The 25,525-nt window shown below is 52.9% G+C and overlaps 1 protein-coding gene and 1 long non-coding RNA gene across 2 annotated transcripts in view; both read right to left on the reverse strand.

Annotated features, from left to right (window-relative positions):
• Positions 1-349: 349 nt before the first annotated feature.
• On the reverse strand, positions 350-4,282 carry HES1 (hes family bHLH transcription factor 1). Its single transcript, XM_054075032.1, has 4 exons — positions 4,121-4,282; positions 3,952-4,047; positions 3,786-3,873; positions 350-3,035 (listed from the first exon to the last, which is right to left on the reverse strand). Exons 1-4 carry the CDS (start codon positions 4,226-4,228, stop codon positions 2,551-2,553), a joined length of 777 nt encoding a protein of 258 aa, XP_053931007.1. The 5' UTR covers positions 4,229-4,282; the 3' UTR covers positions 350-2,550.
• Positions 4,283-7,843: 3,561 nt separating this feature from the next.
• Positions 7,844-25,525, reverse strand: part of LOC128853075 (uncharacterized) — a 56,916-nt gene continuing 39,234 nt past the window's right edge. The window contains exon 3 of the long non-coding RNA XR_008451311.1: positions 7,844-8,110. This is a non-coding gene — a long non-coding RNA (uncharacterized LOC128853075). The remainder of the gene's footprint in view (positions 8,111-25,525) is intronic.

Consider the following 25,525-nt stretch of genomic DNA (forward strand, 5'->3'; position numbering starts at 1 on the left):
AAGGAGCACTGCTCCCTCCAGCGCAGTGCTCTCCAGGCTGTGAACACACACACATACACCCCGTATTGCAGCAAACTGCTTGCAAACCCAAGACTAATAGTCCAAGAGGGATAGACCTGGCTCCAGCCCTCCCTGTGATAATCTCTGCTGGCAGGCATGGCTCACCAGACTCTCCAGGGAAGCCAACAGGAACTGCATCCTATCAGGCATCACCGAGTCCAGCTCCTTTTTCCTACTTGTCCTGCACAGCCCCGTGCAGAGCCACGGCCAAACCAGAGGCCACCATCCAGCAGCTCAGCCCTCTCTTCCCTGGCATTCCCCATCCCACCCTTACCCTTGCACACTCCTCCCATGGCACCAATTTGGAGAAACTTGCTGCACCTGAAGGGCAACTCCTGCACATAATGAACCACAGGCCCACAGCCTGCATTTGTCATCCCAATTTGTCACGGGCTCAGTGAACTGGCATCAAAAGCACAGCTCTTGGGAATCGCACTGATCCCCTCAAAGCTCACAGACTCAAGCAGATCTCTCATGTCAACAGGCTGTGGGAAAAAGTAAATACAGAAAGCTTTGGAGAAACCAGTCCAAGCATGGCATATCTGCTTTATACTATGCTATTTAAACTCCATTAGCAAGTAGGTTCATCTTGTCTTTCACCTCTCGATCTGCTATGTGTTGTCCATTAGCATACAGCAAAGTCTTTTTAATTTAAGATTCTTTCCAAACCAACTACTTCAGTAGAAAAGAAGAACTCTGCTAAGCTGGAACAGCCTCAGCTCTTACAGGTGATGAGTTACTGGTCTGCTCCGTTCCCACACAGGCCATCCAGCAGCAGGAGCTGGTCTGATCAGATACCCAGACAGGCTCTCCAAACACATGGTGGGCTTAGTCCTGCCCCTGGTGCCTCTAATGCAAAGTTGACACTACAGCTGGTGGAAGAGAAGGCAGACTTAGCCTGTACAGCTGCAGAACTACCTAGGCACAGCATATCCGCTATTCCAAAGCCTGGCAGACAAAACCTGGCTGCAAGATGCCACTGTGACAGTGGAAACACAGGCCAGCAAAAGCACCGGGAAATAGCTCTGCTGCATTACCCAGGGAGATGATACCATACAACCCCTTCCAAAAAAGCTGCTAGTGGCCTCATCGGTGCACCTGCAGAGAGAGATTCCAGACACACACACACTCTCTCCTTCTTCAAAATCCATCCCAAGAAGTATTTTCAAATCAGGAGGCTGTGTTTGTGTACAGGGAGAAAGGGTGGGGAGAAGATGGGGAGGGATTCAAACCCCAACAGGTTTCATCTGTCAAATCTCATGCTATGCCCAGCTTTCATTTCCTCCACAGCACCTGGATATAGTCAAGCACCTGGCTGATCCAGACAAAATCCAACAGGGCTTTGCAGCAGGATTTGGAAGGAATCCCCAGTGAATCCTGGCACAGTTTAAAGCTGTCCGCTCCGAGTTCAGACTTGTTGAGAAGAGCAATGCAAGCTGTAAGCTCACCTCTATCTAGGGCTTGCATCTTGCCTGGAAATGGGGCATGACCAAGTCAAAGGAGTCAGTTGCTGCTCACTGTTGTAGAGATAGTCCATACAGCCCCACATTGCTCCCCCAGACACATGTTTTCCATATAACAGCAGAGGAAATGCCCAAATCTATCAAAAACACATGCAGAGCATTAATCATCAAGCAGAGCCTGGCTGGTGCTCAGAGCTGGGAACAGCTCTGTGCTTCTAAATCCAGGTGGAGGTGGTACCCGGCGCCTGCTGCAGCCCATCAGCCAGGAGACAGGAGCACTCCTGTCAGGCTTGTCCTAGGGAGAGATGACATTTTTGTAACACAAGAAGCTGGCAGGCATCACTCTCTAAGTCAACTGACTTAAGTCATCTGCAATTTATATCGTGACCCAGGAGTGGGCCCCTCCAGGTCCAGGGCAGGAGGCTCACCCAGGCAGCCTAGACCAGGAGTTGGGCTCTGCCAAATCCATCTTGTTTTACCTGGGCTACTCCGCTCCATCATCCCAAGGAGCCAGGAACAGAGTGGAGGTGCCTCCCTCAGTGCATTCACCAGCTCTGCAAATGGAAGCTCTTTTTAAGAAGTCTGATTAATTGAGCTGCTCCCAAGGAAGCAGCAACTACATCTGCCCCAGGGCAGGGAGAGGGGACAGAGGCCCTGAGTGACAGCTCCAGCCTGGAGAGCAAGACAAAGCAGCCCTGGAGCCCCACGATCTGGGGAGCAAGCCAGGAACTGGGCTCCCTCCTATGCACACATACCTGCACGCCAACTTATCTCAAAGGCCTTCCAAAATGGAAGAGACTCTTTTATTTTGAAAGTATTCAAAAAAAAAAAAGAAAACAACCCCAATCTTTGGTGTCACATAAGGATGGGAAGGGGAGGGAGAAAAAAAGATCTCGTGTAAAACACGAAACACTGTCGCAGGAGTACTATGGTACAAAGGCACAATCCAATATGAACATATAACCTATGTACAGCCGTGCCAGCAGCACGGGGTGTGGTGCTCAGTCCAGTCCAGTGCCCGTCACTCTCACCAGGGTCTCCAGACGGAGTCGGCTGTGCCGGGTGGGGGGCCAGGCGGTGAGGCAGCGGTGGCAGCTGTGGGTGGGCCGCCATACAGGGGCAGCACAGCACCACCCGGAGCAAAGGCAGTGCTGGGGATGAGGAAAGCAAATTGCCCATCGGAGGCTGGCAGCAGCTGGAAACCACCATACACTTTGGCTGCATCGGCACCTGGTTTGCAGGGCATGCCTGGGAGAGGCCCTGCACCACCGCCTGGTGGCACCAGGGGTGGCCCAAAGGCAGCAGCGGGTGGCAGCGGGGGTGGTGGTGGGGGTGCAGGGTAGTTCATGGCGTTGATCTGGGTCATGCAGCTGGCCAGGTGGCCCAGGAGCCGAGTGCGCACCTCGGTGTTGACACCCTCGCAGGTGGAGAGGAACCGCGTCACCTCATTCATACACTCACTGAAGCCGGCACGGTACTTGCCCAGCACGGTGGGGTCTGTGCTCAGTGCAGCTGCAGGGGGAGAGAGGTAAACAGTGGTCAGCACGCTCCACAGGGGATGGGAACGTGCATCCCACTGGTGTTGCATCCTGCAGCTCTTCCAAGCCAAGAATCCAGGTGGGGTGGGGTGGGGAGTGCAGCCCCTCTGGCAGTAGGTCTTGTGCTCCTGAGTGCTAAGAATCCGGACACAGACCATGGCCCCTCCGCTACCAAGTCTCTCAGCATCAGGGACCCAGGTGGACAACAGAAAACTCCCAAGACTCCTCCTGTGTCCCCAAAAATTTCGGATCCAGGCTGGGAGCATAGTTTCCCTGCTAGCTCCTGTGCCTCCCACCTGCCCACCCCCAAACCAGATCCAAGTCGGGGAACACAGCTCTGGTGGTAGAGAGGACCCAGGCAGGGACTGCAGCCCTCCCAGTGCTCTCCAGTACTGGGGATGCAGCTGGAGAGTGCAGTGCCCCGTGTCTCCCCTATACTGGGGATAGAGGCACAGAGCATGGTGTCCCTCACCACCCCGCGGCACCGGGGATGCAGGTGCAGGGCACTGTACCAGCTGTCACTCCCGAGTCCCCAAGACGCAGGTGGAGAGCCCACAGCCTCCCATACCAGGGACACGGACACCCAGCACGGTGCCCCCCAGTCACCGGGGACACCCGTGCGGAGCCGTGTCCCCGCTGCCCTCGCCACAGAGATGTATGCAGACAGAGTGCTGGCGCCCCGGGACACGGGTAGGGCCACCCCGGGCTCCCCACTGGGACTCACCGGTCATTTGAGCTCGCTGGAGGCTCCGCAGGTGCTTGACAGTCATCTCCAGGATGTCAGCCTTCTCCAGCTTGGAGTGCCGCGAGCTCTGCGGGCACAGGCGGGGCTCAGACCGGCCCGGCAGCGCCGCCGCCCCCCTCGCCCCCCGCCCCGGTGCCCCGCTTACATCCTTCTTCAGCGCGTCCAGGATGAGCGTCTTCAGCTGCCCCAGGCTCTCATTGATGCGCGCCCGCCGCCGCTTCTCCATGATAGGCTTGGAGGACTGCAAGAGAGCGGCGGTCAGTGCCGCCCGCGCGGAGGCGCCCGCCCGCCGCCCGTCCCGGGGCCGCCCTTACCTTCCGGTGCTCCGCCGCCGTCTTGGGCTTGTCAGGCGTTGCGTTGACGCTGGCGGGGGTGGCGGCGACCGGCGAGGCGCTGCTCTTCTCCATCAGGTCGGCCGGCATGGTGCTGCGGCAGCGCCCGCCGCCGGGCGGGGGGGCAGCGGGGGGAGCGGGACGCGCTCCGGGGCGGCGGCGGGCGCGGGTGCCGCGCGCCTTTGGCCGCCCCTACTTATAGCGCCCGCCGCACGCGCGCGGCTCGTGTGAAACGTCCCCCGCCGCCGTTCCCACACTCGCGCCCAGCCAATGGGCGCCGCCCGCACGCGGCCCCGCTCGTGGACGGCGCCCGCCCATTGGCTGCGCGCCCCGCGGCGGCCGCCGGCCAATAGCGCGGGGCGGGCGGCCGCGGTTAACCCCTTGGGCGCCGCCCGCGGGAGGGGCGCCGGGGAGGCACCGCGGGGAGCGCCTCGCTAATTACCGGGTTAATTGGCGCCCGCGGCGGCCGCGGCCCCGCCCGCTCCCCTCGGGAGTGTGTATGTGTGGGGGGTGCGCGCCGGCTGCCGGCCCCTCGCCGTGGGGGGCCGCGGCCCGCCGGGGTGACGGGAGGCGGCGGTGCCCGCGGCGCAGCCACGGAGCGCGGAGCGTGGCGCCGGTCCCCGCGGAGCCTTCGGCCGCCACTGCAGCCGCGGGGTCCCCACGGCGGCACGCGCCGGGCTGAGGGAGCCCCGCGGCTGGGGCCGCTCCCGGCGGGATGCTCTCCCAGCGGGATGCGCTCCCGGGAGGGCGCACTCCCGGCGGGATGCTCTCCCGGTGGGATGCGCTCCCGAGAAGATGCGCTCCCGAGAGGATGCGCTCCCAGTCGGGTCTGCACCCAGTTGGATACGCTCCCGGGAGGGTGCACTCCTGGCGGCATCCGCTCCCAGTGGGATGCTCTCCCGGTGGGATGCGCTCCCACGGAATGTGCTCCCGGCGGGGCCGCGGGATGCTCTCCCAGCGGGTGCCCCCCCGGCGGGATGCGCTCCCTGCGCTCAACTCCTGGCACCCCCGCGGGAGCACGAACCCACAGGGTGCCCCGCGGGCCTGGCCCGGCCGCGCTTCCCCTGGTGCTTCCAGCTGGCTCGGACAGTTTGTTGGTTACTTTGGGGGGGGGGGGGGGGGTGGGGGGGGAAAGGATTTTGCCTGGGGACTTGAATCTTTTTTTTTCCCCTCCGCTTGACTGACTTTCTCACACTCCTATTCCCATCGTCTGCCAGCTAAGCCTGAGTCATCCTGCCAAGAACCAGACCTGGCCTATTCAAAAATGTGCTCACTCGGTCTTTCTTTCTGTCTCTCTTTTTTTTTTTTTTTCATTTTGAGTATACACGGTGATGTTTTCCCACCTCCTCCAGTACCTGATCCGCACCTGTACAGGGCCGATCCCACACCTATCGCCTGATCTCGCCTTTTCAGAGACCGTGAGAAAAAGAAAGTTCAAGAAAGAAGAGACATGTTTGCAGATCTCTCTGGTGCAAAGCCCTCGTCCCTGCAGAGGCTTGCCCGCTGAGCCTCCGGACGTTAAAAAAGGGAAAATAAATAAAAGGGAGAGTGTCATGTTTAAAACTGCAAAAAAGTACAAATCCAGGCTTTCTTTCAGCTTCTTGATGGAGCCACAAGCCTTTTTGATTTAAAAACAAAGAGAAGCCTTCAGCGTGTAAGATTTAGCTTCAGATGAGCAATATTGACGTAAGCTTCAATTAGCGAAACATTTGGACAAATTCGAGTGAGAAAAAGACCGAGACTGCACTGGGGAAGTCACTACCATCCTCAAAGCCTTTTCTCAGTCGCCTTTATGGGGAAATCAGAGACAATGGATTAGCGTGAAAACTGCAATACATTTCAAAGTTCTGTGGTGGACCAATATTTTTTCCAGTGCTGATATTTGGGTGTATTGGGCGTGTAATGTGGGAAGATGACAATTACTGAGCTGATGTTCTCCCTCCTAAGGGGATTTGCCAAGGGCTCAGGAAATGGGGAGCTGGGCAGCCGGGTGCCTCCCAAGCCAGGAGTGAGAACAGGGTGTAATTATGTCCATGTTTATGGTAGGTGAGGAGCTGCAAACCACCTCTAATTGCCGGCAACAGGTCGATGTCTCTGGGGAAGCAGAGTGGGGCAGGAGGCTAGGACAGGCTGTTATTAGCGGGTCCCAGTGCTTTCCCACACTGGGGACCTGGAAGCTGCCTGGCAACCCTCACCTGTTCTCCCTCCTTGCAGCAGTGCAGCCCCTGTCTGCTGCAGAGCCCATGGAGAGGATTTCTCTCTTGTGGTGAAGGAGAAGGCAGACTGCGGAGCTCTGGGCTTCCAAGAGTTCTGGCTTCTGTGGGGGCTTCCTGGAACCCCAGCTGAACAGTGCATGTGCCAGTGGGAAGGCAGTGACACTGGTGTCCCTGCTCCACATGTCCTCTGCCTGCTTGCTGCTGTGAAATGCTTTACACGTATGACTGTCATGATCCCCAAGTGGCAATGCATATATGTGAGAATTCCCTGGGGATCAGGAGAGGAAGGGGAGGATTTGCATGGAAGGATGTCTCTGGAAATGAAGTGGCTGAGGCCAAGTTCAGTCTGGAAGGAGATGGTGAAGGATTTTTAACTGCTGGGGGAACCTGGAACAGATGCTCTGGGCTTCTCCAGCCCTGCTTTTGTTTGTGGGGGAGATGAAGCCCAAAATAAGGGACTGCCCCATGGCCTGAGGTATCCCTTGTCCCGCAATCATCTGACAATGTTTCCTACCCCCTGCTGTTTGGGCAGTCATCTTGGGTTACAAATTGGAAATTGTCCAAAACAGATTTGGGAAGAACCTTTAGACAGTGCATTAGGGCATTACTGACTGGCAGAATATCTCAGAGGAAAAATGTGTTGGCAAGGAAGTTTAGACTAGTCTTGGGCATGGGCCCAGGGGTGGGAAATTGGAATAAAACGGAATGCTGCCACTGGCGTAGCACACAGGAGGCAAGGAGGTGGCAGGGCTAGCTGTGCCTGCTCTCCAGTCCTATAGGAAGCAGCCAAGATGAGCAAAATGTTCTTCTAGAGACTGTAATGCCTTAATATCCAAACTTGCAGGATCCTAGGAAATACAGAAAATAGAAAAAAAAGTTGCTTGTAAGATCTGGGTACAAGCTGGAGCCCAGGATCGGCACACTGAGCCTTTCCTCTGGGTCATGGACTGAAATCCTAGCCTGGCTGCAGCTCAAAGTCATCACCACCCTGAAGGCTGGAAAAACAAGGGCTGCATCTCAGGGTCGTGTCCCTGGTGCAGATGTCTCCTCTGGGCAGCCCCACACGTATGCCTCCACTTGTGGTCCCCAGCCCAAAAGCGGTTATGCAATCGGTACACAACCAACACCCGTGGGAGGTGTGATCTCAGAAGCTTTGGACACAGGTTTCAGGGTTTGTTCGCCCTCCATAAATGTTTGCCAGACCTCTGAGACAAGGTCACTATCAAACTGACTTGATCACAAGGCTCCCAAGACAAAGCAAAGCTTTCATAGGTGTTACTCCACTACACACCAGGACTTCATGGTGGAGAGGGCAGAACAGATTTCCTGCAGCAGTGCCACTACCCAGCCCTCCTGATGGCAGGAGCAGCTCTCAGGATAGGACAGCAGCCCTATTTTGCAGAAGATCTTGCCCCTCCTTTCCTTTGGGGACCCATTTCTAGCAGACCCAGGCTCCCAGCACTGGCACGCAAGCCTCGGGGGACTTGCCTGATGGCTGCTCTCCCTCCAAGCTCCTTGCAGGAGCCAGGCTCTTTCAGCTGTTCCCTGGCTGCTGCTGCAGAGAAGGGGCTGAAGTGTTTATCCATTTTACTCCTCATTGCGTAAGTCATGCTGGGTGTGGGATCTTCATCCGTTCTGTGGTGACACCTCCCGAATTGGGCGGGGAGGGAGGAGCATTTGTGGGCTCCACGAACTGGTACCCTTCTTTCTGTTTCCCACACAACCAGGCAGGCATCCCCAGGAATGGCTCAGGAAGCTGTGGGAAGAAGCAGATGATGCTTTGCTGGAGTAGGAAAGTACAACTCTGAGAAACTCTGGCATCGCTAAAGACAGGCATTGAAGAAACATTTTCATCTCCCCATGCCATCCCAGGCTGGAGCATGGTTCTGCACTGAGGGGGACTCTGGGACAAGAGCCAGGGTACCTGGATCTCTTGCTAATCTGATTCCTCTTGGCAGACTCCTATCCTGCTGAACCAAGGAAACGCTGCTGGGGAGCTGGCAAGGAGGGCATTTTGGCAGCTGTGAAATGCCACCCATGTGGATGGGAATTCCCTTCCTGCCCTGATACCCACGACATTACTTCAGAGATTGCTTGTTGGGCTGGAGCAGCTGCATGTGCTGATGGGCATGAGATGGTGCAGCCCTAGCTTTCCCCTTTGTGCCTTTGCAGAGCCCCAGTTCCATCCTCGTCCTCTGTGGGCAGCAAGGGCTGGGCACTGGCAGGTACTGCAGCTGGGAACAAGTACTGGGAACATCCCCAAATTATTTGCCAAGCTTAAACCTGTAGCTGTCACTACCGTTGCCAGCTAGAGGCTAGGACCTGCCTTATATCCTTCTCTTAGAGACGCTTTTTCAAGGCAACGTGACCAGAGTTCACTGGACTGTGAATTTACAGTCTGCTGGCTGTGGTAGGGCAGTCCTGCTCCAGCACAACAGCCAGTATCTTTGGCAAAATACAGTAGTTGCAGGCAGAGAGACATACAGCTGAGCCTGCACCCATCTGAGAACCAGAAATAAATGTGCAATCAGTGCTGCACTCTGTAGAGGAGAAGGAGCATCTCTCGGCTGTCATCCTCTCCATGTGTGGTGGGAAGTGTTGGCAGTGAGAACCCAGTTATTTATTTATTAAGATCCCACTTGTGTTGCTGCCTGAGGCTGCTGTCTCTGTGCCAGAGCTGTGCTGTCTGTGTGATTGCAGGGCACAGGGAGACCCTGCAAGCCGTGGAACCTGGGTATATATATGAAAAGACTGTTTTTTTTGGCAGTGGTGGGGCTGGAGAAGGCATACAGGGCTCTTTGGTACTGAAAATAACGCTGTGCCAAACACCAAGCAGAAGGCACCCTCCTGGGAGCCTCCAGCAAAGATGGATGTGCATCAGCTCCACATCCACTGAGTCCAGCCCCCAGCAGCACTCGTGTGCTGAGCCATATGTGATCCCTGGCACGCTGTGGCTGCAGGAAGCCCCACAGGCTTTTCCAGAACACAGCTTTTAAGTCAAATCAGACCAGCAGTGTGGTTTGCAGCCCAGCTGTGTGCAGCTGGATCAGCGGGTCCAGAGGGTGGGAAGACACAGGCGGGAGTGTGGTGAGGTGGGAGCCTCACCAGCTGTCCTCAGTGCAGGGAAGCTGTGCGTAGGTACGTCAACGTGCCCTCCAAGTCCCAGCACAGGAGCCCTTCTGTGGCCTCCTCCCCCAGCCCTGCTGGCACCCACAGCCGAGGTCAGGTGGGATCCACAGCATGCGGCTCCCGAGGGACTCAACCTTCACTGACTGCATGCTCATAAATCCCACAGGGCCAGCCCTTGACCGCAGTGTCTGTGCTCTTCTGCAGAGTGATCAGTCACATTTTCCAACATGATTCCTTCTCCTTGTCATTAATCAGTACAAGAAAGGAACGTGGACTGGTCATTGCTCCAGAGCTTTCTGTTAAATTCAGCAACTGATCATCATCTCTTATTCCCGATTATCTTCTCTTAATCCTGATGCTATGAATTGGCACATGGAGAGGGGTGTGTTAACTGCACTTTATCCTCAGAACCCTGGCAACCATGGAGATGCAGCAAGAAAATATTTGGGAGCTCTGGGAGGTGCTGTGATAGGCAGCCCTGCCTCAGGAAGGGAGAGCTCTTCACAGCCAAGTCTCCATGGAACAACTCTCTGCAGTCAGCTTTCCATGGGAGCAACTTTCCACGGAGACAACTCTCTGAAGAGACAGCACTCCACAGGAACACCTGTCTGTGGGGAGCCCGTAGAGTTAGGATAGTCTTTGGGTTAGACTTAGGGTTAGTTTTAGGCTTAAAGTTGACCCAGCAGAGAGTTGTCCCACACAGAGCTGGCTGCGCAGATTCCTGTGCTGGGAGGCTCAGCGGTGGGCAGCGCAGGCAGGCAGGATGGCCACCACAGGGACCATGTGCCCCATGGAGGCAAGTACAGAGGTGTCAGCCCGCCCTGGTCTGACCTAGTCCTGGAGTCCTTGGGACACCAAGCATTTTGCCTTGACAGATGGGATTGGTCACAGCTTGCCAGCGCTCCCATTTCTACTATTCCTGTATCCATTTATTCAGAAAAACACAGGCTAGTTCTGTGTTTCAGGTGCAGTTCTGTGCTTCTGCAGAATAGAGCCTTTGCGCAGCCAGCATCTTTCTTGAAGTGGTAAGTAGATGGACTCTGATAAATCCAGTGTATGATGAATCATTCACATTTGGCACCTGATCTCCACAGTGTCTTCAGTTTTGTTTTAGCTTGGCAGTGTTAAATTAGCTTATGTCACTAGTATTTTAATGTATATATAATTTGTATGCTGCATCCTATTATCAGTATTCATTATTCAAGGTGATAGCAAAGCTAAAATTAGTCCTTCAGCTATATCAAGAATATCAGGATGATGGTAGTTATTAGGATTCATGAAGACACACGTCTTCATGCACGTGGGTAAGGCAATGAGGCATGGTGCTAACTGCGTGGCAGCGCAGCCTTGGCATCGTCCCTGCCACCTCTCTGGGTAGCCACCTTGCTGTGCCTTCTCCCTGCGGCAGTCCTGAGGAGCCACCTGAATTACCCCTGAGGAAAGCTGCAGCAGCAGGCCAGGCGATCTGGGCCGGTGTGTGCCAGGGCAATGCAGGGACAGTGGGTTTTTCTTTATTTTGCTTCTCCGGGGCAGTCAGTTGGCTGGGGGAGGGTTGAAGAGAAGCAAGTTGCATCTCAGTAAACTTAAGTTCACTGTCTAGAGATCAGCTTTATCTCAGGACTTTCCAACTGAAAAAGAAGCATAAAGCCACTTCTCTTAAGAGTTCTCCTAACAAATCTGCCTGTCTCTTCCCATTTTATACTGTGATTTATATTTTTTATGTGCTTGGATAAGATCATGGGATTATCAGGCTGCACTGCCTGCAGTGGGCACTCACACAATTGTTTTAAATCCTCAATTTACACATTTTGACAGCAGCACAAGGTGTGTCCTAGGATGGACTGGTTTTCTCCCTTATTTTCCTCCCTTGTCTTGCTGATTTGCAGGCAAGCCCCTCCATTAGCCCCTCGGCCACTGATATGCACTAGAAAGGGGTGGGATTTTGAGAAAACTCCTGTGCATTCTCCATTTGCTTCGGTTACGCATGGCGGCATGTGTGCCAGTCCAGGGCCATGTGCATGCCCTGGTGTTGGAGATGACACTGGAGAATAATTTTTCTCATGCTAGCTAATATGAGAGGAGAAAAGCTGGAGATCTTTTACGTTCTAGTCAAGAACTCATGTGTTACTAATTGCAGTGGTAGAAAATATTATCCCTCAGAGGATATTGTTATTTTATAAACAAGGGGATAATTTACAGCTTAATTACTTAAATCATGAGTTAATTGCTAAGTATAATGAATAAATGCATTTGCAAGTACAACATTTAATTTGCACAGATTCCAGTAGTCTAGACATCAAGAAGCAGATCAGTATTTGATAAGTAATCTGAAATGTCGTATGAAATGGCAGTTTCACATGTAATCCAAATGATGAAACATCCTGAAATGAGATTTCAAGGGCCATGTCCTTCTTTCCATCAATGAAGGGCAGTGTTTTCATCATCTGCCTTAGAAATGTGTCCAGGCTGCTGCGCTTTCCAGTCCTGGCTGTGAAGAGCTCTCTTCCTGAGGCAGGGCTGCCTATCATAGCACCTCCCAGAGCTCCCAAATGTTTTCTTGCTCCATCTCCATGGTTGCCAGGGTTCTGAGGATAAAGTGCAGTTAACACACCCCTCTCCATGTGCCAATTCATGGCATCAGGAATAAGAGAAGATAATCGGGAATAAGAGATGATGATCAGTTGTTAACAGAAAGCTCTGGAGCAATGACCAGTCCACGTTCCTTTGTTGTACTGATTAATGCCAAGCTGCCAGGGGAAAGGCAGAAATCCTTCAAGAGCAGCACAGAGGTCAGCACAGCAAGCCTAGGGTCAAGCAGGTGAGATTTTTTAATATGACAAAATGCAAAGAGAGACTATAAAGACAAAAACCGGAGACATCTGTGGCGGCCTGAGAGGCTTCACATCAGTGTTAGCTGATGGCAGCATGATCGAGGGACTGTGAAAAACAGAGGCTGGATCTCAGGAGCTGAGAGGGGAGTACAGGCGATGAAAGGGAAAGGGAAGTGTTGGTGCCACCGGTGAGGCATCAGCTCTGTGTGAGGATGCAAACAGAAGCAGCAGCAAATAAACCCTGCAAAAGGGATTTTTGCAGCCCACTGCCATCTGTGCATGCCCGGCAGCCTCCACTCATTCTGCAGGAGGCTGCAGGACTTTGTGCCTGTCACAGGCAGGTCCTGCACAGTGGGATGTGAGGAGCCCTGCCTGTTGCCTGCCCACTGCTGCACTGGCTGTTGCAGCTGGGGCCAGCTGCCACTGCCCCAAATAACAGGTCCTGCAAACAGCAGGCACCTGCACTTCAGTTGCTCTTATTGAATAATCTTGGGCTACTGATGACTTTTTGCAGGATCATATCTTTATTGGAGGCTGTTAAAGCCAAACCTCCCAACAGCAATAACATGACTACAAAGCATTTCTAAGAAAAAAGTACGTGGGAATAAGGGAGATACTGAAATCCCAGCCAATTTCAGTACAGTACAGGTCTGAAGTATTCTTATAAAGTTAACCAATCAAATTTAAATGTGTAAAAGGCTCAGGAGCATACAGGAAACAAGATCAGCCAAACCTTCAAAGGCACATCATTGTCTTTCGAAAAGCCCACTGAAAGGCTCATGCCATAGAAAAGGTGTATTCGCATGGCTGATATGGTGATAAACCCAGGGGGGAAATGCTAGCAGTCAGAGTGGGTAGGGATGCTCAGTGCAGGGATGTTACAGTGGCTCAGTCCAATGTTATGGAGTGCTTTGTCCTGCTCTCTCTGCTACTGCCCCACAATGAAATGGGGTTCTAGTTTTGCAGGAGATTTTCTCTAAAGCAGGTAGCCACCATTGTCCCTGACTTTCCCATGGGCGAGCCGGCCTTTGCAATCCCTCTGCTAGAGAGGGGCAAGAAAATAATGCTCATGCCTTGCCCAGTGCCATCTCCATCATGCTCCTGAGCAGCATGAATCCCAGCCTGGAGTGCAACACACAGTGATGGCTTCCTGGTCTCCCACGATGTGAGCACTCTGGGTGCCACAGGCAGGAGAGGATGAGGAAGGAGCTAGGAGCTTGTCTCTGCCTTCTCCTAGGAGCCAGAGGCACCCGTGGATGTGAAGTGTGTCTGCTGTAGACACCTGGAGAACAGCATGGTTCAGCAAGGTGAGCTGGAAGGGACCTCATGGAGTGTTGCAACGTGAAAACTACGCCAAATGTCCCAAACCTGCCCCTATTTAACTTAATCAATTACCAGATTACTAGCCAAAAATGCTCATAAAATGCCAGAGACCCAGCACACTTTAAGCCTAGCTGGGTAGCGTCAGCACAACCAACTTACTATGCCTCATCTTTCCATCTCCGGTTTGTTCTGTGTGGACAGCAGGCTGTATTCTGCCTTTGTCATGTGCTGTTGTGTGTTTATGTGTTTTATCCATCTGTTCAAAACTAAGAAGTGATGCCATGTGACTTAGGCAAGCAGCCATGCTCTTTAAATAGCAAAGGATCCAAGCAAGCGAGGTTGCTACTCTTCCAAAGGCTGCAATAGAATGGCAGGAAAGTGTCAGGAAAATGTCCTGCCACGTAGACATTGCAAAAACCAAGGTCATTTCATGGTTTGTTTGTGAGTGGGAAGGAAAACCACCCTGATGTGGTGCCTGTGAAGAGGCTGGCGGATCTGGGATGCGTGTTGCAGGACCTGGCGTGCAGGAATTCATGAACCATAAGGCCTTGTCAAAAATAATTTTTAAATGAAATGCAGTGTCCTAGCAAAGCACGTCTGAGACATAAACCAAAACCAAAGTACAAAATATGGTGTTTAAAGGCTGGATTCTGTCTCAAGTGAATCGAAGCCACATGCACGCATCTGAGATCAGGTTTTGGCCTGATTTGAAACTGTGCTTGTGCAGGCTGCGGCGAGAGCAGGCAGAAGTCTCCATCTCCCTTTACAATCCTTTAGACCAGACCAGCCTTTCTGCACTTCCCTGAGAGCAAAAAGGCTTCTGACAGCAGCCACCACATGCAGTAGTTCCTCAGCTGCAGGATGGAGGGTCCCAGGGCTGCACCGAGTAACACAGCAGCTCAGCTGCCCGCTCCACACCATGTGCAGGCAGCAGTGAGGCTGCTTCCACCTGCCTGAAAGCCAGGTCCAGAGCTGCACCTTTGTGACTGTGCTGCCCAGGGCGAGTTTGGGGCTGGTGAGCTCTCTGCCACACCACTGTGCACTAAGTGTCCTGCAGAGTGCCAGTGTAGAGGCTTAACCTTTATTAATTGGGGAGAGGAAGAAATAATGCTGGCAAAATATTGTCAAATACTTCAAATTAATGATTAATTCTAGATGGGGTGATACTGTTTGATGTGGTCTTTGCCGGTTTAAACAGGAGAAGGGTGATTCACTCTAAAGGAATTTATAAAAACACAAGTATTTGCTCATGAACAATAAATACTGGGGCAGATAAAAAGGGGGATGAAGTGTTTGGCGTCATGATAGCAACTCCACTTGAGAAAACTTTTGACCTTCTCACATCTTAAATCAATGTGCCCCCCCTCACTTTCCTCTGGGCCTGCCCATGAGGCCAAGGGGATGGGTACGTGGGAGTGCGCCAGGCTGGGTGCAGGCTGTGCCGCCAGCAGGTTCCCCCTGCCTCCCTCCTGTCCTGGTGGAGGGGCTCAGGCACCCACGGGCGCCTGACGAGGGGCACGGGGCAGCACCCGACAGCAGTTTACTCTATCTGTGTACACAACGTAATCTGTCAATTTGCCTGTTGTAAATGTAAGTGTATAAACCCAGTGCCGAAGCTGCTGTGGCTTACAGAGCTGCCCCACCTGGGAAGCTGAGATTTACGCTGCCTGTTAGTGAGTGAGATGTCCTGTCCCATCCTGTCCTGTCCTGTCCTGACCCATCCCCTCCTGGTGTGGGCAGGCGGGATGCTGGGGAGGGATGGCTGCAGGCAGCATTAATAACCCACGCAGGGCTGCAGCAGAAGTGCCGGCAGCACTATGTGTGCCCCACAGCACCTGACAGCCATCGGATGTGTACCTGAAGGAGGTAGCTTGCTATCTACCTTTCCCGTGGGAATACGATGCAGCCAGGATAACCCCTGGACCTCGCTGGGGCTCTGCCAGTGCCATTAAACCATTGACGTCTGCTGATTACCCTGACATGATGCTGGTTTATTGAGACAAGATTAACCACCCACACTTTGAACGGAGGCTGGGCACACACCATCACTGGCTGTCCCCTGCTGGAAAGGGCTTTTTTTTGCTTTGGACTTTTTTTCTTCACAAAAATCTAGCTATTTTTGCCCTAAAAATAACAGCATAGGAGTGAGTGTGTGGAGTGGATGGGACAAAGTCTCTGAGCGTGTTTCCAGCCTTGCCGTGGCTGTCATGGGCCGGGTGGAAGTGCATGGTGACCCTGATCACAGCAGCTGGGGGTGTGGGACTGATGGAATAGAGCTGGTGGTGCCCAAAGAGTGTGAGAGTCCCTGCCTGCAGCCTATCCCCGCAGCATCGCCTCACAGGCTGTCAGCGAGCCTTTCAACACAGACCCTACTGACATCAGCCTTTCCAAAACACCTGAGTTCCTTGTGATCCCTGTGCTTATAACACTTGGAAGTGACATCAGCTTCTGGTTTCAATTAACCCAGGGGCAGTTTGGGGACTATCTAATTGCACAGGAGTGGAGGGAAGAGGGGAAAAGGCCTTTGCAAGCAATGGCAATAGTGTGTGTGAGTTAGGAACTTCTCAGCAGATGGTTTCTCTCTTTCCTTTCTCCTTCTCTTCCTCATCTATTTTTTTTCTTCTGAATTCTGAGGAACGGACAACCCAACAGCACATTTTTCACCATCAAAGCTTTGCTGAAGGGACTTCTCCACTGCTGTTTCATTTCTTCCTGATGTTCACAGATCATAAAGCAAATGGCCTCTGGAGGATGGGGAGAGCAGTTCTGTCCCAGGGTCACAGCAGCAGGACCGGCCCAGCACCTTTGGTGCATAACAGCCTCTGCCTGGCAGCTGGCAGCCAGGGGAAGCTCACACGCACCCATGTTTGGATCCACGGCCAAACAGCACCATAGCCGTCTGCTGCTGACACAGGAATTTTGGACACAGAGGTTTGCAAAAGTCCATGTCTTCTGCCTAGAACACATGCACAAGTCTTATGGCCTTGAGTAGAGGCTGCTTGCAGCAGGGTAATGCAGGCATCAAAATGCCCAGGCTGGCCCCACTGACTAGGTTTGCTGGTGCTGCCCTGGGAAGAAGACAGGCTTACAGGACAACCAGGGCAGGTTCCACCTGGAGACACCCTCCCACAGCCTTCCTATATCCATGCAGCAGCCAGGGATACCAAATCTTTTGTCTCTAGGAGATACAGGGAGGGAGGAAGCCACAATCTCATGAAATCCCAGCCCAGGATGTGCCATTCCCTTCAATAACCTTCACCTTTTTAAACCTGGGAATGCTAGTTGATTGCTGCCCCTGGGATGCATGGCAGTGCTATCCATGCCATGAGAAGATGCTCTTTGAAAAGGAGGAGTGAGAATTCACCCAGCACAGAGAGCGACAGGAGCAAGAGACAGCATCCAGTTGTTTTTGGAGGGCATGTATAGGGCTGGGGGAGGACACTGATGTCTCTGATCTTCTTTCACCAAGGACTAGAACACAAAAAGGGAGCATTTGCTGGCAAAAAGTGTTTCCCCAGCTGGGTCAGTGAGGTGTGGAGGCCAGCACAGGGCTGGGAGCTGCTTGCTCGGTCCCCTGGGGCTGCCTGTGAGGACAGGCAGCCGGACAACGTGCTTGCTACACGTGTGCGGCTGAGTAAGAGGAAAAAAGTGCTGAAGGGAATAACAAAACTGCCAGGAAGACAAATGGGGCTGAAAAGATCCCCTGGCTGGAGAGGGTCTGGAGCAGCTCCCAGCTGGAGCAGCAGCCAGAAAATAACCTCATCACTTGTTGGAGCCTGAGCCGTGCATGAGAGGGACAAGCTGGTGTGTCATCAAGGGACAAGTGTCCCCTGCACTGTGTCTCCGTGGCGTCTTTCACTACCACTCATGCAGGAGCACCAGCTTGCTCCTTGCCATGAGACTGCAGAGGAGGCACTGGTGGCAAAGTGATAAGCAGCCAGCCCTGTAGGGTTTATCAACAGCTATGTGTTACACTTGTCACCTCTGACACCAGCTCTACGCCTTGAAGATATCCTTTGCTAAGGAAAAGCCACTTAGAGGCCCCATACCCTGGGTGGTGAATGACAGCAACCCCATATCTGGAGGTGTGTTGTGCTGAAGGGATGATGCACAGTGATGCCACCCCACCGTGCTGCCAGTAGTGAATGGCCGCAGCTCTGAGCTCGGTCTGTCCCCACGTCCCAGGAGTATAAGCCGCTGCTGACCCAAACATGGAAGGTTTTGGGTGAAAGCAGTGCATCTGTGAAGATGCTCCAGCCCTGCTTCCCGTATGCCGTGGGAATGTCTCGTGAAGATAAGGGTGGCATCTCTTGCCTCCTTCCACCCTAGGGACACAGCCAGACCCTGCACTGAACGCTGAGCAGCAGTATTGAGGTGAGGATGGCTGTGGGGCTTGCCGGCAGCCCAGTGCTGCCTGATGGGGCCTGGAGCCAGTCCAGCCAAAGAGCTGATGGTTTTCACACCCTGTCAGCCTGATGAACAGCCCCACTCCCTTGGCGCTCAGCGCCTGCAAGGGTCAGTTACAGCGATTACTTCAAGGATTCAAACCGGTTGCCAGCAGCACTGGAGAAAATCTTTGTTTCAGGTTTGGCTTTGGAAGGAAAGAAGTGCCTGGCGTGTGGCGGGGGATGAAAGAGCCTCTACTCTCTGCAGGGCACAAGTCAGAGGTGACCAGGTCTTTGAGGGGGAGAAGGGCTCCCTCAGGGCCTGCTGCCCTTTTCTGCTAATGTGACTCTGAGCAGTCGCTTGGGTTTGTGCAGCCCCCCAGCCCTCTTTGTGACTTGAGAAGGGCCTAAAGCCAGCCCATGGAGTTGTAGGGAGAAGCAAATGAGGAGGTAGTGGAGGAGAGAGCCTTCAAAAGTCGGTGTGGTGCTCTAATGCTAGAAACAGAAAAGAACAAAACGCTGGCAAGTTAAAAGTAAAGTCACAGTAAAGGTAGTTAAAAGGTTTGAGGAAGAACTCATCAAAGGTGTTAAAAGCTGAAAATAACGTGTTTGCATATGTGCCAGGAGCAGGAAACCAGCCAGTGAGCCAGTGCAGATCCCAGAGGCATGAACAGAGCACCCAGGGACAGCAGAGCCTCCGCGGAAAAGTTGCAAGGTGGTTTGAAGATTGCATTTCCCTATGGCAGCCTTCCTGCGGGGCTGGGCTGGGGGGGCTGTCTCACAGCAGGTGCCTGCTGGAGGCATCTTCCAGCAAGGAGAAGGGATGCAGAGTGGCACGTGTCCAGGACGAGACGACGCCAGCCCAGCCAGGGTCAGTACCCAGCCCTTCCTGCCAGACTGGGGCAGAGAGCAGAGAAGGTGACAGGAGCTGTATAGTAAGAGAGGCTCAGGGGATGTAAAATGAAATTTGAGAGAAGTCATCTGTAACAGTCTGGGCCAATACAGTGCTTGGGGAAGACTCAACACCACCTTGCAGGAGGAAGCGATGCCTCACAAATTGGCCGGGTCACCGAGCAAGGGAAGTAGAGCCATGTGCCGGTCACGGGGCAGTGACACTTCCAACCTGGGTTTGCCCTGATACCTCTCCAAAATCCTCTGAATGCTGAATGGACTGGAGGAACATTCTTGCAAGGAGAAAACAACTGGTTAAGAGACTTGGGCTCACCATATATAAAGCTGACTGCTGAGCAGAAGCTCACAGTATTAAACAGGCTGGTGAAGTGGCAGATGAAATTCAGTATTGATAAACACAAAGCAACAACCCACAGACGAGCAGCCCTGACTAGCCACACAAAACACTGGATCGGCTATGCTGGGTGAGGGTCAGGACAGCAAGCATAACACGTGATTAGGAAAGGAAGTGAGAACAGCTAAACAGACCCTCCTCTTTGGTATTGTGTGCAGAATTCTTTTCTCAAAAGAATGTAATGGGAATAAAGGAGTATGAAGAAAAGCCTTAAGGATGCTTGAGAGTAGAGTTCAGAGGCATGGTGAGGAAAGATCGGATGTCCAGGTTCCATAAGCTTGGAAAAGCTAAAGCCGAGATGATAGATGTTGGGGGAACCAGAGTGGCAGCTTGAGGGAGAGCTGGCATCAGTCTGGGAACGGTGAAACCACAGTGAGAATAAGGCTAAACACAGCGGAGGAAGCCCTTGCCTTTGCTAGGCACTACTCAACTGCAAAACCTTTTGCCACAGGCTGTGGTGGCAGCCAAAACTGCATGAGGTGGGGAAAGCTGTGCCCACGGTTGCTCTCGCTCAGCCCAACAAGACAATTGCAAGCGGCTGACAGAGCTCACTCACGCTCATGGTGCACTGTGAGCTGGGGATCCTTGGCCTGGGAAAGGGGTAAAGGAACCAGAATACAAGACCACAGGGCCAAGCTGAGCGCGTGGGGTCACCTCCTCAGATACAGAGAATTGGACAGGGAGCTGTGCCCTGATCCTATGTGCTGTGCTCTGACTCTGAAGTGCCAGGCAGAAATTCTCCCCTGCCTGCCACCAGTGCTTCTGCACAGCATCTTTGCCCCTCCCTGTTTTTTATGAGCAAGAATTGAACAAGATTTTCTCTGTCAGATAGAAAAATATCTTGAGACAGGAATAAAAAGAAGCCAAACCTGTCCCTGCGTTGCACCAGGGCTTTCCCGGGTGCCTGGGCTGCGTATGCTGGATGCACAGCCTGGTGCAGCTGCAGACGGAGCGGGGCTGTGGGGCAGTAGGCTTGGCTGTCCAGCCACAGTGGACCACTGGATGTACTTTCTTCAAGCTGGTTTTATTCTGGTTAAAAGCTGTTTGCTCTCTATGAAGCTGCCCAGCCCTGCTCTGAACTTGGATCACCAACAGGAGAGCTCAGCATCCTCCACAGCTCCACTCCAGCCCTTGAAATGCCCAGCTGCAGGCAGATCCCTGGGCTCCTCCTGCCCTCCCACAGCAAACAGCCTGGCCAGCCCTGTGCCCGACACCTGCCCCGCACAAGAGGGCTGGGGCAGAGGCCTGGCCGCCGGCATCGCTCGCCCTTCGGGGTGTGGGCTGGGGTGGGATCTGAGGAGATTATACTGGAGGAATTACAAAGGAGCAGACTTTCCCACAGATGTTTCAATTGCCACTCTGAGAAAGTGTGTGAGTTGAGGCAGCCCGCCTGCCTCACGGTGCTTTGGGAAATGCACAGGAACAGCACACACGGTTTTTAATAATTAAGTAACTTTAATTGTCCTGGGAAAGCAGCGCTTGCCTTGGGGCACTCTGCGCAAACTCATAATTAATGTTACCAGGAGAGATTACGGGAAGGAGAACTAAGGAATGATTCACTTTTGCTTTTTAAGCCTCTCCGTGTTAAAGCTGTATTATCCCCTGGTTTAAAGCCTCATTTAGCTGTGAAGAAAACCAGTGTACTCACGGGGGGAGGCAAGGGGGAGGAAGGCAAAACACCCTGACAAATTACAAACAGCCGTGCTGGGCTCCACTGCCAGCTGTGGTGGGATGGGAGTCGGCAGCCGTCGGGGCTGGGAACATCCCTGGGTGTGCCGAGCAGCACCACGGCGCAGAGCCCAGAGGAGTGAGGGATGCTCATCACCAGCCCAGGCCCGGGGCCGGTGTGTGTGTGTAATTCCCACATGCACCTTCTTGTGTGAAGGCTCGAAAGGCGGCAGGAGCTGCCTCCAAAGGCTGCAAGAGCTGCCAAACGGTAGCGGGGCAAACGCTCCTCTCTCTTAGTTCGCCCTACTACTGCATCAGAGGGCCAAATCCTGAGAACCCTGAATCTGGCAAAGTGTGACCTCTTCCGTGGAGTCAGCAGGTGACTAGCCCCTTGCAAATCCAGTCTATTCCAAGTAAATAAAATAAGTGTGTAACATCCTAAACCTGGCTGCACTCCTCCACCACGACCCGATCCCAGTTCTCCTGGGGCCAGTGCTTTCCTGCAGCAGCATGTTCCTTGGCTTGGCTTTGCAGCAAGTGAGTGCTCCCCCTATGATGGTCACCCCAGCATGGGCGACCAAAGCCCCTGTGTTATGGCACGTCTCAAGCAAGCTGAACCCCAGAGCATCCAGAGCCCTCTGGAGTTTCCAGCCCTCCTCCCCAGGCAGCTGCCTGCCTCTCTGGGGCTGCTGAGCAGGGGACGATTCATTCAGCTCACAAGTGACACTGTAAGCCAGCGTGGCCCGAGCCCCACAGAGAGCCCAGCAGACAGGCTTTGCCAGCACAGCACAAAGAAGTGGGCAGTGACGGAGGGATGCAAATCCTTCCTGGTGTGTACGTTGCCTGGGATCTGCAGCGCTTGCTGGCAAATTTCACCCACGTTAAAACTAACAACCTATTGGACTGGAGCGGCTTTTTTCTTTTTTTTTTCCCCTTTCTTTTTTTTTTCTTTCCCCTGAAGCAAATCACTGGACTCACACAGGACGCAAGGTATTTTACTCTATAGAAATCCTTTTTTCAGGCAACTATGTCAAGAATGTTTTCATACTTTGGGCTGGATGGGAAAAAAAAAAAGGGCTTAATCCCCTGAGATGGTTATTTCTCTGAAAACAGACATGCAAATGCTGGACTTGTCAAACCTTAAAATGTTTTCTTTATTCAGGGAATTACTGCCTGCCTGCTGAGCCCGGGTAATGCTGACAGGCTAAGCCCAAGGCCTTGGCAGCAGAGCATGCAGAGTGTGGGAAAGGGCGGCTGAGGCACGCGCCAGATAAGATCATACAATAAATGATACAGCCCTCCAGAGCACACGGCCACTTTCATATGCAAACAAGCCTCCCAGTGCACACACACACACACACATGCACACACACACGCGCGTGCACACGTGCACACGCTTCCTGGGCAGGGTGCAGCACCTTGCCGCATGCCTGGGCAGACACATGTGCACACGCATGCTCACGGCTGCAGGGTTGGCAGGGCAAAGCATCACATTGCTGGGGGCTGCAGGGGTGGCACCATGCAAGGGGCCACAGGATGGGCCTTACTTGCCCATGTGAGCTCCCAGGTGCTGGAGGAGCAGGGATCTTTCAGGCGACCCATAGTCCATCCAGGCACATTCCCTAATCATCCTGTCATGCCCTAGTGGCTGTATTTTTGTTCTGCTGGTGCCCAGGTTCCTATTGCAGCTGGGGGTGGTGGCTTGTAGACCCTGCTGGAGCCCTGCAAGGAGGGGAAAGTCAACATTGAAGCACTTTGCTAGTTCTTTCTTCAGACTGTGGGGTAAAATCTGTCAACAGGACCCAAAAAAACTGAAGACAAAAGTGATACTATAGGCACTGGACTTCAAATTGCATTTTTTTAAGCTAGCATGCTGGTTTTACCTTAAGTGAGGCTTTCTGGTGCACATGCCTGGGGCTGGGCAATGCAACCATGAATTCTGCCCACTGACATGGATTCATTTCTAAACAGAAGCAAAGAGCATGACCCTACTCATGGGAGTAGCAGGAGCAATGGCGCCATGTCTCTGCTGCCCATGAGAGCCATGGAGCCCTCTCTTGGGCAATTTTTGCTTTCTTTGCAGTATGAAAACCCGATTCAGCCAGGGTGCAGGCAGGCAGGAGTCTGGTGTGAACCTTCCTCAAGCCATGTGTGGCACCTGCACATTTATTTCCACAAGTCAGTGCCTGGCAATCTGCAGCAGGCAATGGAGAGCAGCTGTGACGGGTGATAGTACTGGTGGGTCGCAGAGCTGGACACAGCTAATGACCCATACTCCAAGCAGGACTGGGATGGAAATGATGTCTGCTGAGCTACTGATAGCCCAGTGAAAGCCTTCATGGGAGGGAGCCACAACAGCAGCACTACTTGAAGCTGAAGCGGGCTCCCTCGGGGAGCCAAGCACCACCTGAGAGCAGTGCTGCCACCAGCCCGGGTCCTCAGAGGCTGCTTATGGCTGTGGTCACTCTTTTCCATCCCATCATGGCAGCCTGTTTCACACTGATGCCACCACCCACCTGTGCTGCTGGGACATGTTTTACAGGGAGCATCACTAAGTTAATCTCAGCATAGCTCCTCCTAAGCTGAGTTTAAGCTTTCAGCACAGTTACGGTTGCATTTTTAGGGCATGTAGGAGCCTGAGTGTGGGGGCAGAAGGCTGCTGAGCATGAGGGGTGGCAAAAAGAGACGGCTTGTGATGGATGGCTGCCCCGTGCACACCCAGCGCCCCGCACACTCGCAAATCACAGCTTCTCACTCCTTACTACTCTCAAGATAGCTGGGGAAGCGGGAGAGGGAGGGTGGAGGGATCCCGGTGTCTTACTCCCAGCTTAATACGGTGCATTCACACAGATAATCTGTCAAGGAAAAAATGAGCCAACAAGCTACCTATTCTTGTCTGCGCTATTTTCCCATGTCAGAAACAGGCAGGGCTGAAAAATGTAGGTTTCCCCTTTCATCTTGCCTTTCAGAGCCCCTGAACAAGATGCCTTTCTTTGCCAGCGCTCCCCGAGGAGATCTTGCCTCAAAGAGCGGAAAAAGGGGCTTTCTTTTTCTTCCTCTTCTTTTTTTTTTTCTTTCCCTACTCTCTTGGTTTTCTTTGGTTTTGTTTTGGTTTGTTTTGGTTTTTTTTTGATATCTATGCCCAGGCCACGCTGGTGGCAGGGAAGTGGAGTTGCTTTTATTTTTCCTGGGAATTGAGGTGCCATGCTGCGCCTCCCCTTGATCTCTCACCTTTATTACTGTCTCCACTCAGCTGAATGGGGGGCACAACAAACATTTTCCTTCCATGGCCATGACATCTTATTTTTAACTTGAAAAGTAGTGCCTGGAGGGGGAAAAACAACATTCTCATAGGCTGAAGGCCCAGGTGAATGACAGACAATTGATGGAATGCCACGCATCCTCCCCTTAGCCATGTGGTGCCAATGCACCAAGGCTGGGCACCCTGCAGTACCCATCATGTCATGAGTGCTGCCATAGTGATGTGCCTAACTCACATTTCTCTGTCTGCGCCTCTTCCCTCCATCCCTCCTCCCCATCCCAGCTGGCTCCAGCAGTGGTGCATGTCCCTGCCAGCCAGGCATGCCATGGTGGAGCCTCCTTGCCCCCATGCCTTTGGGGTGGCATGCAGGACAAGGGGCAGGCAGAGGATCTGCTTACTTTGTCTACATTGTGATGGCAATCCTCACCCTCCTCTGTTTAGGCATCTCAGAGTCACATGCCCTTTTTTATACAGTCACTTTGGTCTAATAAAAACAAAAAACTTGGTTTTATAGGCTTTGTGGTCTGTCTTTCGTTAATCACATTTCTTTGCGTACTTGCTGGTTTGTTCTACTTCACTGACTGGCAGTGGCCACCAGCTTTCTGGCTGCGTGGGCTGTTCAGCTGGTGCTGGGCTGTGTTTGCTGATTTATGGAAGTGGTTTTCAAAAAATAATATTTGAAATGGCCAGGTAACAGCCAAGTGCAGGGAGAGAATGTATCGGCAGCACTTGTGTAGCAGTGATCCAGCTATCTGGTTTCTTGTAAAAGCAAATATTTTAAAGAGTTTTAGGTTGTTCTGCTTCCTTCACTATTTTGAGAAGGACTGAAAATTGTGATCCTCTTTGCCGTGGTTTTCCTGGCCTAGGGATCACAGCTGGCAATCAAACGAACCCTGTCTTAGATCCAATTAGTAGTACCACTGGAAGACTTCATGATTTTTTTTTTTAAATATACCTTTTTGAAAACAGAGATGGATGCTTTTGCTTCCTCCCAATGGAGATAAATGTAAAGTCAGGCTGTATCCATTGAGTCTTGGAGGAACCTGTCAGCCCCAGAACTTGGTGCTGGGGACTGGATGTCCCTACAGCAAATAACAACCCATGATTTCACTCAACCTTTCCTCCCCCAACTCTTCTCAGAGGTTTCATAAAGATGAGGAGAAAAAGGAGACAGATAGTTGTAAGCAAAAGGTTCCAGACCACCTGCCAGGAAGCTGATTCATCTCTGCTGTCAAAGCAGCATCCCGATACCCCTGTTGTTTGGTTC

The sequence above is a fragment of the Cuculus canorus genome, chromosome 9 (assembly GCF_017976375.1).
Source record: "Cuculus canorus isolate bCucCan1 chromosome 9, bCucCan1.pri, whole genome shotgun sequence".
Classification (NCBI taxonomy): Eukaryota; Metazoa; Chordata; class Aves; order Cuculiformes; family Cuculidae; genus Cuculus; species Cuculus canorus.

Coding starts and splice junctions, on each gene's coding strand:
- HES1 (XM_054075032.1), bottom strand. CDS start 4,228: ATGCCGGCCGACCTGATGGAGAAGAGCAGCGCCTCGCCGGTCGCCGCC. Junction 4,048..4,120: donor CGGCGGCGGAGCACCGGAAG/GTAAGGGCGGCC, acceptor GCTCTCTTGCAG/TCCTCCAAGCCTATCATGGA. Junction 3,036..3,785: donor CCAGCGAGCTCAAATGACCG/GTGAGTCCCAGT, acceptor CTCCCCCTGCAG/CTGCACTGAGCACAGACCCC.